Below are 16,583 nucleotides of genomic sequence, written 5' to 3' on the forward strand. Positions count from 1 at the left end.
GAAAAAATTTCCTTGTTTAGGGGTAATTCTAAACTAAAATGTTTGATTTACAATCTTTTTTAGAATTGAATATATAAAATATAAATAGTCAATCTATGGCAAAATCTACAAATTAAAAAAAAATAAGAAAAACATTAAGGGGATTGAACCCTACGTGAATCGAACACGCAACCTTCTGATCTGGAGTCAGACGCGCTACCATTGCGCCAAGGATCCTTGGTATTAACTTATCTCTTTTCATATTATATAACTCAAATCATAATACAAAAAAGAGTAGATTTGAAGGCATCTTTGATTCAAAAGCAACCAATCACCAACCTAATCTTTAATCCCATTCTTTCACCTTGTTAGATTTTTTAAATGTTAAATTTATAATAATAATAATTACTTAATTGATTATTTATGTTTGAGCTAAAATATTTGGTTAAACTATCCGTTACGTTATGATTTATTGTGTAAATGCATTTGGAATATAAAAATTTGCTTATACGGTTATACCTCACGTAACATTTTTCAGCAAAAAGTAAGTGTTTAAGATAGTCGGGAAATTAGTTCGATATGTAGGTGCACTATGAAGCTTTTAGCTATTATATTTTACTCGAAATCTTTGGTAGAATTTGATATTTGTCAGTTCTCTATTTTCGAGACTGAACTCATGTTTGACCATGTAGAAGTGGACCATTGATTTGCCTGAAGGCTGGGAACTGGAAAGTATATATGTGTTTGCTTTTAGATACTTAATATTGTGCAACAAACTCATGTTCTATTGTAACTTTGCTTTGTTATACTAGCAAATTAATTGCCTATAACCTTCATTTGTGTTTTTCTACGATTTTGCTTTCGGATCCAAAACATAAGAAAGTCTAGTGGACGAACAAAAGGTGGCAAATGATCTATATATGTAGAGGAGGAGCTGTTAACAATGCCAAAGTTGTAATAGTTACTAGGATGATAATGTAGAAACTCAATAGAAGTATATATTTGTTAAACAAGCTTCACTTTGGTTTGAATTATTGAATCCATTATATATGTTTGGATTATATGGATTTTATATTTGTAGATCAAATATTAAATTTATATATAGTGTACTAAAAGAAATTAGCAGAACATTTGAAATTAACAAAACCAACATTTTATACATTGTTCTTCCAAAGCACCCATAAAATTGCCTCTAACTCATTGGTCGGGCAAAGTTAGCTCCAAAACCTCATAAAAGCCTGTAAGGTCCCAAAAATTATCACAGAGTGGTTACCCATCTTGACGAGAAATGATTCACCAACCAAACTTTGATAGCAAGCGCCAACCATATCTTGTTGTACAGATTGGGTTCAACAGATTGTAAACATGTTTGGAGTACACTACGAGTAACAAACAATTAACCACTGCATATGTGCAATGTATTATTGGGATTCATTGATTGCAATTGGAATGATCGACCACATGGTATGGCAAGATGAGAGGATCGTAGGGTAGGGTTACGTGCTCCCATTTTTCAATATTTCTTTTGAATACCCTGGCCATTTATTAGCTGATTGTTTTTCGGTTTTTGTAGACATATCACCAAATCATTATCGCAATTCCAATAATCAAGCGAAGAAAAAGGATCATCGAAGCTAGATGTTTGACGATTATAGCATTATTGTCGGCATTACCGAATCGGGGAGTTGTGGGGCTTTCTACGATCAAGTTGTTCACTAGAGGGAAGTACATCGGAAAGTCTGAGAACAACACAATATCTAATTAGGTGGAGAGTTGGTTTTCTTCAAGTCTATCCTTTTTAATGAGAACCGGGAAGTACATCGGAAAGTCTGAGAACAACACAATAAACTTTTACATTCGTGGGTTAGGGAGTTCTAGCAAAGCCGATTGGATTCGAGGTCTTCGAGTCCATCATGAGGTTAGTTTTATTGTTTTACAAGAGTCGCAATTTGTTTCCTTGGATTCTGTGGATGTGGGACGGTTTTGGGGTTATGGTGAGTATTCTTTTGATTGGGTTCCTTCGTCTGGAAGGTCGGTGGGTTATTATCGATCTGGGATTCCCAAGTCTTTCGTATGGAAAGGGTGGTCAAGAATAATAATTGGCTTCTAGTTTCGGGCACTGTGAAAGGAAAGAGTAGCTTGTTTCATATTCTCAATGTTTATTCTCCTCAAAATCTAGTTACTAAACAAGCACTTTGGGGGGAAATTCGTGATTTGATCGGGGAGGGTAATGGGAGGTGGATTGTGGCAGGAGATTTTAACTCGGTTCGGTGTGCCGAGGATAGGCGTAATTCGTTGTTTAATGTGGGTGAGGCCAATGAGTTTAACGATTTCATTGATGATTCGAATCTTCACGAGTACTCCTTGAAAGGGAGGTGTTTTACTTTTGTTGCAGGAAATAAATTAAGCCGTATTGACAGAATCTTCGTTAATTGGGATTTCTTTATGGAATGGCCGTGTGCGGAGTATATTGCTCTCGAAAGGAATAAGCCGGATCATAGTCCGTTGGTTTTGAAAATTGGTTCTTCCAAGAACTATGGTCCCAAACCGTTTAGGTTTTTCAATTCATGGCTTGGTAGAGAGGATTTTGGGACGTTGGTTAAGAAGACGCTTGTTGATGGCTCGTTTCATGGTTCTCCGGACGCGAGATTGTTGTATAAATTTAAAGCTTTGCGTGATGCTATCACTAGATGGGCGATCGATTGTAAAGCCAAAGAAAAGGAGGAAAGGGTTTTATTGGAGCAAGAGTTGCGTGATTTAGACCAAACCATGGAGGTCCGGGATTTGTTGGAAGAAGAGACATGGTCTTTAAGCGAAATTAAAAGACGGCTAGGCGAGTTGGATAATCATTATTACCGGGATTTGAAGCAAAAGGCTCGGTGTAATTGGGCAATTCATGGAGACGAAAATTCTCGATTTTTTCACGGTTTTATTAATAAACGTAAAGCTTCAAATTATTTTCCGGGTTTGGAAGTGAATGGGGCGTGGGAAACAAACCCGGTTCTCATTAAAAAGGAAGTTTTGTGTTTCTTTGCTGGTAAGTTTAAAGAATCTATTACACATCGGCCTCGGTTGATTGGATATGGGTTTTCGGTCTTGTCTTCGGTGGAGGCGGATTTTTTGATCAGTGATTTTTCCGTGCATGAGATCAAGAAGGCGGTGGTGACAAAGCTCCTGGGCCGGATGGTTTTAATTTTAGGTTCATTCGGTTTTTTTGGGAGTTGTTCGAGAAGGATTTTGCGGATATTCTTGATCATTTTCATAGGGTTAAAAGTTTTTGCTCGGGGGTTGGTTCGTCTTTTATCACCTTAATTCCTAAGGTAAACAATCCGTCTTCTTTGGGGGATTTTAGACCGATAAGTCTCATTGGTTGTATTTTAAAGACTGTGTCGAAGGTGTTAGTGAATCGACTCAAAACGGTTATGAATAAGATTGTCTCAGAGCATCAGTCGGCTTTCTTATCCGGGAGATATATTCTTGATGGCCCTTTGGTGGCTAATGAGGTTATTGCTTGGGCTAAGAAGAGGGAGAGAAGAATTTTTATGTTCAAGATTGACTTCGATAAAGCCTTTGATAATGTGAATTGGGAGTTCTTGTTGTCGGTTCTTTCTCAGATGGGTTTTCCTTCGGTCTGGTGCGATTGGATTAGTGGTATCTTGTTGGCGACCAGATCATCTGTTCTTGTTAATGGATCTCCTACATTCGAATTTGGGTGTCATAAAGGCATTCGTCAAGGTGACCCGCTATCACCTTTTCTTTTTATTATTCTGATGGAGGCTTTTTCAGGTATGTTGAAACAAGCCTGTGATATAGGTGCGTTTCATGGTATTACTCTTCCTAATGAAGGTCCTACTTTATCCCATCTTTTTTATGCGGATGATGCTATGATTATGGGAGAGTGGTCTTCTTTTAATTTTGATAACTTGAAACGTATTCTTCGCATATTTTACTTGTGTTCGGGGCTAAAGATTAATCTCCATAAATCAGTGTTATTTGGAGTAGGTGTAAAAGATGGTGAGATCGATATCCAAGCTAGTTTCATGGGTTGTAAGCCGGGTAGAATCCCGTTTTCTTATCTAGGGATTATGGTTGGCGCTAACATGAATAGGGTGGTTAATTGGGAACCGGTTGTGTCCAAGTTCAAGAAGAGGCTATCTAAATGGAAAGTTAATTCGTTATCTATTGCCGGTCGGTTAACCCTTATTAAATCGGTGCTGGATAGTCTTCCCACTTATTATTTTTCGCTTTTTAAGGCACCCAAGAAGGTTACCAATGATTTAGAAGCTTTGATGAGAAGGTTCTTATGGGGTGGTTCGGATGATGTGAGGAAGATGTCATGGGTGGCTTGGGAGGTAGTCACCAAACCTATAAAAGAAGGGGGTTTAGGTATCGCTCGTTTAGAGGTTAATAATCAAGCGCTGATTACTAAATGGCTTGTGAGATTTCTAAATGATCATCACGCGACGTGGAGAAGAGTAGTGTTGTTTATTCACGGGTCCTCGCGCTGTTGGAGGCTTGCTCCGGTTAATAATGGGGTTCCCGGGGTTTGGAAGAATTGTGTTATGTTTTGGAACAAATTTAAGGTTGATGGTGTGGGTTTTAATAGAGTGATCCGGGCCACAGTTGGGAATGGTCGCCAAGTTCGGTTTTGGATGGATTTGTGGTTGGGTTCGGCGCCGATTATGGACAAGTATCCGTCCTTATATGCGGTAGAAAAACATAAAAATGTCTTGTTAGCAGATCGGTTGGTGGTCACTGGATCTTCTCGTCGCATTGTGTGGGATTGGCTTAGAGCTCCTTGCTCCCAACAGGAGGTGATCGAGAAGCAAGAGTTGGAAGATCTCCTTCAAGGGGTGGTGATGGTTGACCGTGAAGATTCATGGTCTTGGGCGGTTGGTAGCTGCAAAGAGTTCGAGGTTTCGGCGATTAAAAGATGGATGGTGCGGTCCGTTGTGGATGCTGGGAGTTTCGGTTTCCAATGGAGCGATTGGGTCCCGAAAAAATGTAATATTTTTATGTGGAGGGCCGTTCTGGATAGTCTTCCAACCAAGCAGGCTTTAGCTAGACGTCATTTGCATTGTGATGATCATAGTTGCGCTTTATGTGAGAGTAATGAGGAATCGGTCGAGCACTTGTTAACCGGGTGTTTCATTTCTATGGCCGTTTGGAATGCGATTGGTTCATGGTGCAACATCCCTAAATCTTTTGTTTTTCATGTCAATGATTTGGTGGAAGTGCATAAGGTTTGTGGTGCGACGGGGAACAAGAGATTGATTATTCATGGAATTGTCATCATTACTTGTTGGAGGATTTGGCGGGCTAGGAATGAAAAGATTTTTTCGGGCAAGAACACTAAGGTGGTAGAAATGGTTGCGGATATAAAATCTTTGGGTTTTCTTTGGTACAAAAATAGATCTAAGATAGGGGTAGTGGATTGGAAAAGATGGTGTTTATTTGATGTAACGTGATTGTTGTTTCTGGTTTTTGGATTTCAGCGTCTTTCTCCGTCTTGGTGATAGTCGTTGGTTGTGTTTGTTTTTAATGAAAGTCAATTTTCAAAAAAAAAAAAAAAAAAAAAAAAAAAACTAAATCTGCAATATTTCAAATTATAAGATAATGCCTCAATCAAAGCGGATGGTGTTTTGTCCGCATGACCTTGACTTGGTTAACTCTTATACATACAAGGCGCTGTCGGAATGGTTATTGACCCGGTTCTCTTGATAGTTCAATTTAAACCTCTTAGATTATTTTTCTCATTTCTCTTTCTCACTTGAGTGGATTTTTTCTAAGAGCATCTAAAGCTTCCTGGAATGTTTTACTATGTATTTCAAGTTTCACAAATCTCAGTTTTAAATCTAATTATTTTCCAGGATTGCAATTAGAGGTGCACAAATCGGTTATTCGGTTAATATGCTAACCGGTTTTTTTCAGGAATTAACCGGTTAGACCGGTTTTGACTGGTTAGAGAAACGGTTTTGACCGAACCGGTTAACCGGCCAATAACCGGAAAAAACCCGATTTGTAATAAAACAATAATAAAAAAAATCGGTTAACCGGTTTTGAAATCAATAATATAAACCGGTTACTAACCGGCGGTTAGGATTACGGTTACGAAATCGGGTACAAACTGGTTTGTGTGCGCACATCTAAGACCCATCGCTATGGGCGCGGTGGACAACAAAAATGGGCGCCGTTGGGCATTGAACACCACCAAGGGGCGCTCTTTGTGGTGAGGCGCCGTCGATGAGGGTGGTCAGAACGGCTGACACGGAAGAGGAAAATAGGTGGGCCCTCTCTCTCCATCTCTCACACACCTATACACACGTGTGTGTGTGTGTAAATGACCGCCCTTCCTGATGTTTACATGGCGCTGACGTGGCACTCTGGATAGCTTCGATGCCCCTCTGCCATATAGGATAGTATAATTACAATGCCACTAGTATCTATCAAGTCCCAACCACCCACATTTCCAATAATTCACACCCATTCACCAAGCCCAACAACACTTTTCATCTGCCTATATGGGTCTAATTGCATGTGAGGTCCAACTCTCATACATATTACATGCATTCATTCACATACTTCGCATTTCACATACACAATATGTGTACAATTTATACATTACTGATTTAAAAACATGCAACATTTACACACTTAAAAAGTATAAAAATACAAGTAACCCAAACAATACCATTAACTCAACACAAAATAATGAAGTTAATCTACTTACCATATTTCTTGCTTCCCATACTTCTTCCTTCTCCAAAATCTCTTCACATGTCACTTGCAACTTCTCCGCTTTCGTCTTCACTTCCGCGGCTTTTACTTCTGCTTCTTCAAGCCTATTCATCATCTCCATTTGTTCTAACATTACCTTCTTTTCTCCCACCATTAATTCGGCTTGTACCTTGTAGTGTTCAATCGCTTTCGACATTGCTATATATTGCACCTCGACTTCCATCTTTTGCTTCATCAGTTCATTAAGTTCAGCTTTCATGTCATCGAGAGTTGCATGTTGATTCAATCTCGTTTCGGTTTCGATAATGTTGGAACTCGGATAGCCTGATTCATGTTCTTTCCCAACATCCTTTAATTTATGCAATTCTGCAAATTAGGTTAATCTTTTGATGATTAAGCACCAAAATTGTTGTTTAAAAAGGGAGAAATTACGAATTACGCGTGGATTAGCAAAAATTAGGGGTGTGCATGAAACTGAAAAAACGAATCTGAAAACAGAATAACTGAAGCGAAACAAAAGCTGATAGTTTGGTTCTATATTTTCTAGAAAATCGATTTTAAAATCGGGATAACCGAACTGAACCGAGCCTATACATTTTCGTTTTTTTATCTGTAAGTATGGCCGGCTTAGCGATTTTGAAGGCCTAAATCGAATGAGATTAAATCGAAATGTGATTTTATAACCCAAATAAGAAAATCCCAAATAAAAAAATCCGCTTAAAACTGGTCTTTGACCTAACCTATGACCTACATGCTACTGCTAAGCAGTTGCCAACTTTACCACCAAACCAACACATCATTTTGAGTTTACCCGTTATAATATATCTATATTTGTTGGGGTTTTTTTTTCAATTTAGAGACGTTAATTAAGCGTGGCCTAAACTTCAGCTTTGTTACGCTGGCTCATAAGCCGGCCCTGTTTATAAGTAACTTATAAACAATTTAATATATACATAGTTTATGTAAATAAGCCAAATTTACAATAATCAATTAATACTAACAAAAACAATTTAACTAACAATAAAATTTATGTGCAAATTCATTCTTTTTTTTGTCTTCATCCAAGATTTTCAAGCCCGCATAAAAAAAACGAAACCAAACTATTTTAAAAAACATAAAAACCTAAATTTCTAATCATGGTTCAGTTACAACCCAAACTCCCAAACTGACCCATACACGCCCCTTAAACAAAAAAAGACAAAGATATTACCAATTTTAAATGCTTCTTGTGCATAATATAGTTTCATCATAGAAATTGTCATAACATCTTCGTAATCTACCTCGTTTTCGTCGATTTGTTTTTCATCATCATCTATCTCAAAACTTGTCACAGATTTGGTGTCCTGCATTAAGTAGTACAAGATACCAAATTATAAACCGTTATTTTAATAAATTAGCAGCTTACCTTAGTGTTTCATAGAGACTTTGAAGATGAAATTGAACACACATTAAACATTTAAAGTTTAAACACAAAAGATGAAGATGAAGAAACTTGAATATAGAAAGTATAAACAGATATGTAAATAAATTCCACGTGGATGCATGTAGAGGTTCCACATGGGAGATATATAAACAGGTGGTGGTGTACTTTTTGAGTTATCTGGATTTAAATGAATTTAGTTGTCACATAACGTTAAATATTTAAAAATAATAATAATAAATTTAATTTAGTTTTATATTACAATGTACATCATTTATATAATTAAAAAAGAAAAGTTAAAACTATGATGCAAATATAGTTTGAACGAGGTAATAAAATTCATTGGCAACGACACTAATCTTATAAAAAATAGTAAATGACAAGAATGGTATCGATGCACATACAATTTATAGGTTTATTACGACACCGATATTAAACCCTAAAAATAAATTAGTAAATGCTCAAAAAAATTTGGCATTCGTATAAATTATGATAAAATAAATAATATTTTAAAACACTTTTATTCGGTCAGTAAAGCACGGACGTTACGACAACCAGTTGACGTTAATTGTTTCGATGTTTTATATGCCATTATTTAATAATTCAAGTGAATCGTGATATATTTTAAAAAAAAAACATTGTAGTAAACGGTTTCAAGCAATCTTCTGGGCTAGCTTAGTTGAACATGACAATGAAGATAAGATCTAAACTTTCTTTGGGAGGTTGCCAGTTTGAATCCGAGCCACACAGGGGTTTTATTCTGCATGCGTTAGGCTAGAGCGTTTCGACTCTTGTGATGGCGCAACTGGTGTGCTCCGAGGACACGGGGAGAACCTAGTTGGGAAAAACTCTTTGGGGTTCCAAACCGGGTCGGCTGCAAGCCAACCCGCGACCACACAATCACACCCAAGATCGTCGTCATTAATAAGAAGAGGAGACAGTTTCAAGCTAGTAATTATTTATTTACATAGCTAATAAGCTGATGGTGGAGTGGTAAGAGTGATGAAAAACGACTAGACGAGTAGATGCCGTTCACTAATTGGATCATTGAACTGAACGAGTTCTATCTCATTGGTCTTAGGCTATAGATTTCTCTGGATAGAAAGACGAATGTATTTGGATATAGTTAATTTAGTCGGTAGCTAATTTGAAGGATTAGTCGCCTGCTCAAAAATATTATTATTTTTATTTTTATTATTATTATTATTTAAGAAGTCCTGTTAGATCCGTAAAAAACATTACTATAGAGAGGGGAAGGGGTAGAGGAAGACCTAAATTGACTTGGGATGAGAGGAGTAGGCATGATCTCATAGACCTAAACATTTCCGAGGACATGGTTGAGGATAAGAATCTTTGGAGAAGTAGAATTAAAGTTAAGGATCTTTATGAATAAATGAATACCTTAGGGTTTATACTTAACTTATTTAGGACACATACCATAATGGTATTTCACCCGCATGTATTATTATTATTAATACTATTACTATTAGTATTATTAGTTTTGATATAACTGTTGAACTTGATCCCCTCTGTCCTGCTTCATACATATTATTATTATTAGTATTAGTATTAGTATTATTAGCTCTTTACATAGCTATTGAACTTTGATTTCCTTTCTTTTGCTCCATACATATGTACTTAGAGCCGATGGTCTCTCTTGGAAGTCACCTCTTTTTCCCTTTCGATAGAGGTACGGTATGCCTATATCTCACCCATCCCAGACCCTACTTATAGCTTTGCTGTCGGTGGGACTTTACTGGGTATGATGGATTGATATTATTTAAGAAATGCTAGAAAATGCATTACAAACAATAACGATCTTTTTTATTTTCAGTTTTCATCACCGTCGTCGCTTTCATTATATTATTATTTCCGATCACCGTTTGCCTCTCTCTATTTCCGACCACCACCACGATTACATTAACATTACTCTATACACACTCCTCCTCCTACCTAACACATAATAATAATAATAATAATAATAATAATAATAATAATAATAATAATAATAACCTAATTATTCCTCATATTAATAATAATAATAATAATAATTAATCAATTTCACGCAACCGATCTCATCAACACGATCCAAATCTCGTAATTAATCGATTCATTTCCAATTCAACAGCTCAATTGGATCATCATGAACCGTACGGACACTACTTAGGGTTTCATCATGAATCTCACTGATGATAATGCGGTTCTTATAGATAATAATAATAATAATAATAATAATAATAATAAGGTTGATTTGGAATGTCAAGTTTCACCGGCATCATCATCCGGTGGAAGAAGAAGAAGTAGTAGTAGAAGAAGTATTAAGGCTCTATGGAATAAAGTGGACAGGGCGTTTACGGATATCCGGTTGAGCATTAAGTTGCGGTCGCCTCGGGCGCGGTGGCCGGATAGAGACTTTGGTGATGATGATGAGGTTTTAGGTGATGGCGCGCCTCCGGAATGGGCGTTGTTGGTTATTGGATGTTTGTTAGGGCTTGCTACGGGTCTGTGTGTCGCGGCGTTCAATCGCGCGGTAATGTTGACTTGTTGAGTAAATATGTTATTTAGGGATTGGATAATTAGTTTACGAGTAGTTATAGGATGTAAATGAATCGACCTAGGCCTTGTTTATGTTTGTTCTTTAAGCTTTTATTGGATAAACGGACGGTTTACGAACAGCTAACGGAACGAAAGTTTATGTTAGTGTATGTTTCCTAAGGAGGTCGATACGTCCAAGACCTATTTAAATTCATTTCTAAACAGGTTACATACCTGTTAAACTGTAAATGACTTGTTTAAACCTGTTTATATATATATATATTTGAATTAAATATATACCCTACTTAGATTTACTCGCCCTTAGGCTTCCTGCCTTAGCGCCTAATGGGCTTCAATTCCAGTCAATGTTCGATAAACAATATCTAAATAGGTCGCTAAATTAGTCCCTTATGTATCATGTCCCTAAACAAGTGGTGTTGTGTAACCTGTATCTAAGCAGGTCCGTGTTTGGAAAAAATTGACACAATTAGTTATCGTATTCGTGTCTGACCTGACCTGTTATTCCAGACCTAGGTTCGGCTAACAAGTTTGTGTGGGTATTGGTGTTTATTCTATTAAATGAACAAAGATAAACTAGCTTCCTGCTGAACAGTTCATGAACAATTCCCCAAACGTTCGGTTCGTTTACAGCTTCATTAAATAAACAAATATGATTTCGGTTATCTTCTTATTTTTGGGTCATTTTACATGTAAACCTAAAATGTTATCTTCTTTTTTTGGGATCATTTTGCATGTAAACCTAGACTGTTATCTTCTTACAATTACTTCTAAATCACATTGCCTAAGACCCCTGCAGCTTTACCTGACATTGAAATACTGAATACAGGTGCATGTAATACATGGATGGGTATGGGCCGGGACTCCAAACGAGGGTGCTGCTTGGCTACGGTTACAACGGTTAGCTGATACCTGGCACCGTATTCTTCTGATTCCAGTCACAGGAGGTGTAATTGTTGGAATGCTGCACGGTTTACTAGAAATTTTGGACCAAATAAAGCAGTCGGCACACGGGTCAAGCTTTCTATCTGGATTCCATCCAACAGTGAAGGCTATTCAAGCTGCAGTTACTTTAGGTACGGGCTGTTCTTTGGGCCCAGAAGGCCCAAGTGTAGATATTGGAAAATCATGTGCCAATGGGTGCTCGTTAATGATGGAAAGTAATAAAGAACGCAGGATAGCTCTCGTTGCTGCTGGTGCTGCTGCGGGCATATCTTCAGGTTATTTATGCCATTTTACAAATAATTTTTGAATAATCGTAATATTGTAACACTATCCTTTGTTTCAGGTTTCAATGCAGCAGTTGCTGGTTCATTCTTCGCTATTGAAACCGTTTTAAGACCTCTGCGCGCCGAAAACTCACCTCCATTTACAACTGCAATGATAATATTAGCTTCTGTTATATCTTCAACCGTCTCAAATGCTGTTCTTGGTGAAAAACAGGCTTTCACAGTGCCTAGTTATGATTTGAAATCTGCTGCAGGTATTTCATCCTTACATCTTGATTCCCATTAGTGATGTTTAGATCTTATATATAAATATTATTTTTTATATATGCAGAACTACCTCTATACCTGATATTGGGCATGCTATGTGGAGTGGTTGGTGTATTATTCACCCGTTTGCTAACATGGTTTAGTAATGCATTTGAGTATATCGAAGAAAGATTTAATCTTCCTGCTGTTGTGACCCCGGCCCTAGGTGGTTTAGGGGCTGGTATAATAGCACTTAAGTACCCTGGGGTTTTATATTGGGGGTTTAATAATGTTGATGAAATTTTGCATACTGGAAAGATAGCTTCAGCTCCTGGAATCTGGCTTCTGGCTCAGTTAGCCGCAGCTAAAGTTGTAGCCACGGCTCTGTGTAAAGGGTCTGGGCTCGTTGGTGGGCTGTATGCACCGAGTTTGATGATTGGTGCTGCGGTTGGTGTGGTTTTTGGTGGCTCGGCTGGTGAGTTGATTAATTCGGCTATTCCTGGGAACACTGCTATTGCTGAACCGCAGGCGTATGCGTTGGTAACGTTTTTTATTTAGTTATTGAGTTTTGTTGGTGGTTATGAATTATATTTATGAGTGTAATGTTATATTGTAGATTGGAATGGCGGCAACGTTGGCTTCGGTTTGTTCTGTCCCGTTGACTTCGGTTCTACTTTTGTTTGAGTTAACCAAGGATTATAGAATCTTGCTTCCACTTATGGTAATTTTATTTTAGAGAAAGTTGTGTGAATTTAAATACGATTTCTGTTAATAAATTTGTGTTTTTTAGGGAGCTGTTGGATTAGCAATATGGGTACCGTCTGTAGCAAACCAGTCAAAGGAGGGTGATACGAAAAAAGGTTATTCTATGCTCTCACCTGTTGACAAATTCAAAACGTGGAGACAAACAACGGGTGATTCAGATGATTTGGAACTATGCGTCATGGGACCCGATGGTAACCATGAATCGGTTGATGAAGATATTATTCTTGAAGACTTGAAGGTTATTTATATAGACTTTGTCAGAAGCTAACTGCACGAAATTAAAATGAGCTTTACACGTTTGAAACCAACTTACATTTTATTCATGCTTTTAGTAACCAAATTACTTTTTGTTACCAATCGTAGCAACGATTAGGCTCATGCCCTTTTCTCTGATTTTGAAAAAGATTGTTGATGTGACGTCATATTTGTCATTTCAGTGGAACATGTATTATGTGATTTATGTCATCTGGCATGTGTGTGACATTTAATAATTTTTTAAATGTTATTTTTTCTAGAAAAAGATCATTTTTCCAGGAAAAAAGATAGTTTTTCAAGAAAAAGATAATCTCTTCAACCTATAAAATAATGATTTTATTGGCATACTTTGACAATAAGTTATAAGTTGGTTTTTCCTAAAATAGGAAAAAAAAATATAAAGTTCGTTTCTATTTCATGTAGTTTGCCAAATTTGTCACTATACAAATGTGTTTTAACTGCGTAGTGACAGTTTCAATTATTTTGTTAATTAGGTTGCACAGGCGATGTCAACCATCTACCTTAATATCGGATTAACTTCAACTATTAAAGAGGCTATACAATGTATGGATAACGGTCAACAAACATGTGTGCTTGTCATTGACACCGAAGAACAACATTTAGAAGGGATTCTAACCTATGGCGACATTAGACGTGGCATGTTGAAAAACTACGATGAAATTGACGGTGTTTCAGTTCCAAATGTATGTTAATGTTATTACTTTATATTTAACACGCTCTTCGTTTACTTCATTATTATAAACTGAATTGTTTTGTTGCAGTTTAGCGATTACCTTGTTTCTTCCGTATGTACACGAGGGATAAGTTATCGTGGGCGAAAACTCGGGCTATTAACTTGCTATCCTGATACGGATTTAGCAATTGCTAAAAAGTTAATGGAAGCTAGAGGAATAAAACAATTGCCTGTGGTACAACGTGCGGTTGATTTTCAAGAAGAAAGAAAACGCAGGATCGTTGCCATACTTTATTATCATTCAATATGGAATTGTCTCAGGTGACATAACTACTTCCATTTTATATATAAGTTAATAATCAAAATAAATTTTATTATAGGGAAAATGACCAAAATGTCCATTTGAGCGGTCAAAGTTACCATTTTATCCATTGAACTGGTCTCCCCAAAATGTCCGATCAGTCGACCCGTCTAGTTAGTAATCACTACCCGACTCGATTTTCAACCAACCAGGTCGAGTCACCAGGATTTTTTCAAAAAATCAGAGTACCAGACAAACCACCCAGATTTCAAAAATGGTCGGATCTCCTGGAATAAACAATCGATCCGCCTGGTTTTTTGAATTTTAGGAAAAATCGTGTGACGGGATTTGTATTTATATTTCTGGGCTTTTTCGGAAGAATTGGTAGTTGTATGTTCCCAGGGGTGCGACTTTTTTTTTTTTAGAAAAATTTAGTTAAATTTCCGTCGACATCTCTGACAACCAGACTGAAACATGGCTGGCCACCAAGAATATTGTCGGCAAAATTTCATGCGGGTCGACTGGATTTTTGAAAAAATTTTGGCAACTCGACTAGACGCTGACATGTGGCGTGACCTGGTTGGTTAAACATCTAAGCGGTTTGAATGGTTAAAAAAAATCCTAGCGAGTTGACTAGATAATGACATGTGGCGTGACGTGGTTGGTTGAAAATCGAGTCGGGTAATGATTATTATCTTAGCGGGTCGACTAGTTTTGAGATGGACATTTCGGGAAGACCAGATTTCAATGGACAAATGATAACTTCGACAAGTCAAATGGACATTTTGGTCATTTTCCCTTGATTATTATGTGCATCTTAAACTAATCTTGAATTATTATTATGCAGAGAGGAATTGAATCGTAGAGGACACACGAGGTTAGAAGACTGTATCGAAGAAGACAGTATCGAAGATAAGATTTCTAACGGTCATTAATTCAATTTATTTCCCACATCGGATGTTTTTAGCGTTGCTTGCCAAAGCGGAAGACTGTAAAGTAAGCTGCTCTTTCGTATTGTACTGATCGAAACGACACAAGGGGTATACACTTTCCCAAACACGTAGGACTCGTATTTTGTGAGTGAAGATGTTATATTACACGTGTAACATACTTTAACGCTAGTCGTAGGATTATTAACAAGTTGTGGTAAATAAAGTCTGATGATTTGTACATTGTAATGTTCGAAGTGAGCCTATTATGAGCTTGATTGGCTCACCAAGACTGAACCGAGTCTAGCTCGGTTCAGTCTTAAGTGAGCTTGACCCGAGCTTTGGTATAACCAGAGCTCGTTTAAGAAGTTAGCTACTACTTAGCTCGATCTTTTATATTTTAAGTATGCATATAAATGTGAATAGTATTTTTATAATTTAACCTGTATTTATATAAAAAAGTATCATATGTATAATTATGATTGAAAATTATATATATTTTATGTTACCGAGTATATAACCAAAAAGAAATTATATATATTTAGAAATTTGTTTTTGTAGCTTAAGTAGAGTAAAATAAACATGGAGAAAATAAAATGACACATTTTGTCTTGGGGTTTTAATTACCTTGTTAATTTCACTCTTATTAATTTATTTCACCAAAGCAAACACAACATTAGGTTAATCCAATTCATGTAAACTATTTGTATTCCAAATGTAAAACATTAGACTTTTAGATATGGCTTTAGTATAAACAGGCTTGAATCAGTTACCAATCGAACTCCCAAATCCCATTTTCATCTCCGTCGTTCTGTCCTTCCCTGTCCTTCCCTTCGTCTTCTACTCTTCCACAAACCGTACACGAAAAAAAGAGGATTATGATTCATCTCTGGTGGCTTCGATCATGATACCGTTGGTAGATAAACGGGCCAAATGATTGCGTAACCAATTAAGGACAAAATGGCCCCTCACGTAAGGGGTATGTTGATGGGTTTACCGACTAGAGTTAACGGGGTTAGTAAGATCAGACTTAATTGCAAGTGAAAACAAAACTATCGGACGAAAACCGCAAATTTGAAACTATTAAATTACACCCCACATATTTGGGGAAAAAACAGAACGCGACTTTCTTGTATTTAGGCTACCGCGCTATCCACATTTTGAGAGTCATGATGCCCCACGCTGACACTTGACAGTCGTTGTGCCACCACAAGAGCAGAACTCTCCGGCGTAACATTTGGTGGGACAAAAACCCGGGTGGGCTCAAGGTTCGAACTGACAACATTTGCACAATGCCTAAACTTTTGTCCTTCATCGTCAATATCCACCCGAAAGTGACAAAAGTGGGATTCGAACTTGAGTCTCCATTGTAGAACGCAAGCCTCCTACCACTATGCAACAAACGGGGGATTCAGATTTGGTCAAATCATACCGACAAAAACCACAGTTTTCTTTTAAAATGATAAGAAATTAA

General features: G+C 37.2%; 2 protein-coding genes and 1 non-coding gene across 3 annotated transcripts; 1 reads left to right on the plus strand and 2 right to left on the minus strand.

Annotated features, from left to right (window-relative positions):
- Positions 1 to 144: 144 nt before the first annotated feature.
- On the minus strand, positions 145 to 216 carry TRNAW-CCA (transfer RNA tryptophan (anticodon CCA)). The gene has a single exon. It is a non-coding gene; the product is annotated as a tRNA-Trp (tRNA).
- A 6,255-nt stretch (positions 217 to 6,471) lies between these two features.
- On the minus strand, positions 6,472 to 8,163 carry LOC143612455 (uncharacterized). The gene is made up of 2 exons (XM_077086442.1): positions 7,928 to 8,163; positions 6,472 to 7,083 (listed from the first exon to the last, which is right to left on the minus strand). The coding sequence occupies exons 1-2, from the start codon at positions 8,064 to 8,066 to the stop codon at positions 6,626 to 6,628; spliced, it is 597 nt and encodes a 198-aa protein (XP_076942557.1). The 5' UTR covers positions 8,067 to 8,163; the 3' UTR covers positions 6,472 to 6,625.
- A 2,093-nt stretch (positions 8,164 to 10,256) lies between these two features.
- Positions 10,257 to 15,277, plus strand: LOC143612444 (chloride channel protein CLC-f-like). The gene is made up of 9 exons (XM_077086431.1): positions 10,257 to 10,667; positions 11,520 to 11,910; positions 11,979 to 12,173; positions 12,251 to 12,705; positions 12,782 to 12,886; positions 12,956 to 13,168; positions 13,680 to 13,889; positions 13,968 to 14,200; positions 15,028 to 15,277. The coding sequence occupies exons 1-9, from the start codon at positions 10,314 to 10,316 to the stop codon at positions 15,113 to 15,115; spliced, it is 2,244 nt and encodes a 747-aa protein (XP_076942546.1). The 5' UTR covers positions 10,257 to 10,313; the 3' UTR covers positions 15,116 to 15,277.
- The last annotated feature ends 1,306 nt before the right edge of the window (positions 15,278 to 16,583 follow it).

The sequence above is a fragment of the Bidens hawaiensis genome, unplaced genomic scaffold, assembly GCF_021521415.1.
Source record: "Bidens hawaiensis isolate Kalapana, Puna unplaced genomic scaffold, B.hawaiensis_p1.1 tig00034591_1, whole genome shotgun sequence".
NCBI lineage: Eukaryota > Viridiplantae > Streptophyta > Magnoliopsida > Asterales > Asteraceae > Bidens > Bidens hawaiensis.

Coding starts and splice junctions, on each gene's coding strand:
- LOC143612455 (XM_077086442.1), bottom strand. CDS start 8,066: ATGCAGGACACCAAATCTGTGACAAGTTTTGAGATAGATGATGATGAA. Junction 7,084..7,927: donor ACAAGAAGCATTTAAAATTG/GTAATATCTTTG, acceptor CCTAATTTGCAG/AATTGCATAAATTAAAGGAT.
- LOC143612444 (XM_077086431.1), top strand. CDS start 10,314: ATGAATCTCACTGATGATAATGCGGTTCTTATAGATAATAATAATAAT. Junction 10,668..11,519: donor TCGCGGCGTTCAATCGCGCG/GTAATGTTGACT, acceptor TACTGAATACAG/GTGCATGTAATACATGGATG. Junction 12,174..12,250: donor TGATTTGAAATCTGCTGCAG/GTATTTCATCCT, acceptor TTATATATGCAG/AACTACCTCTATACCTGATA.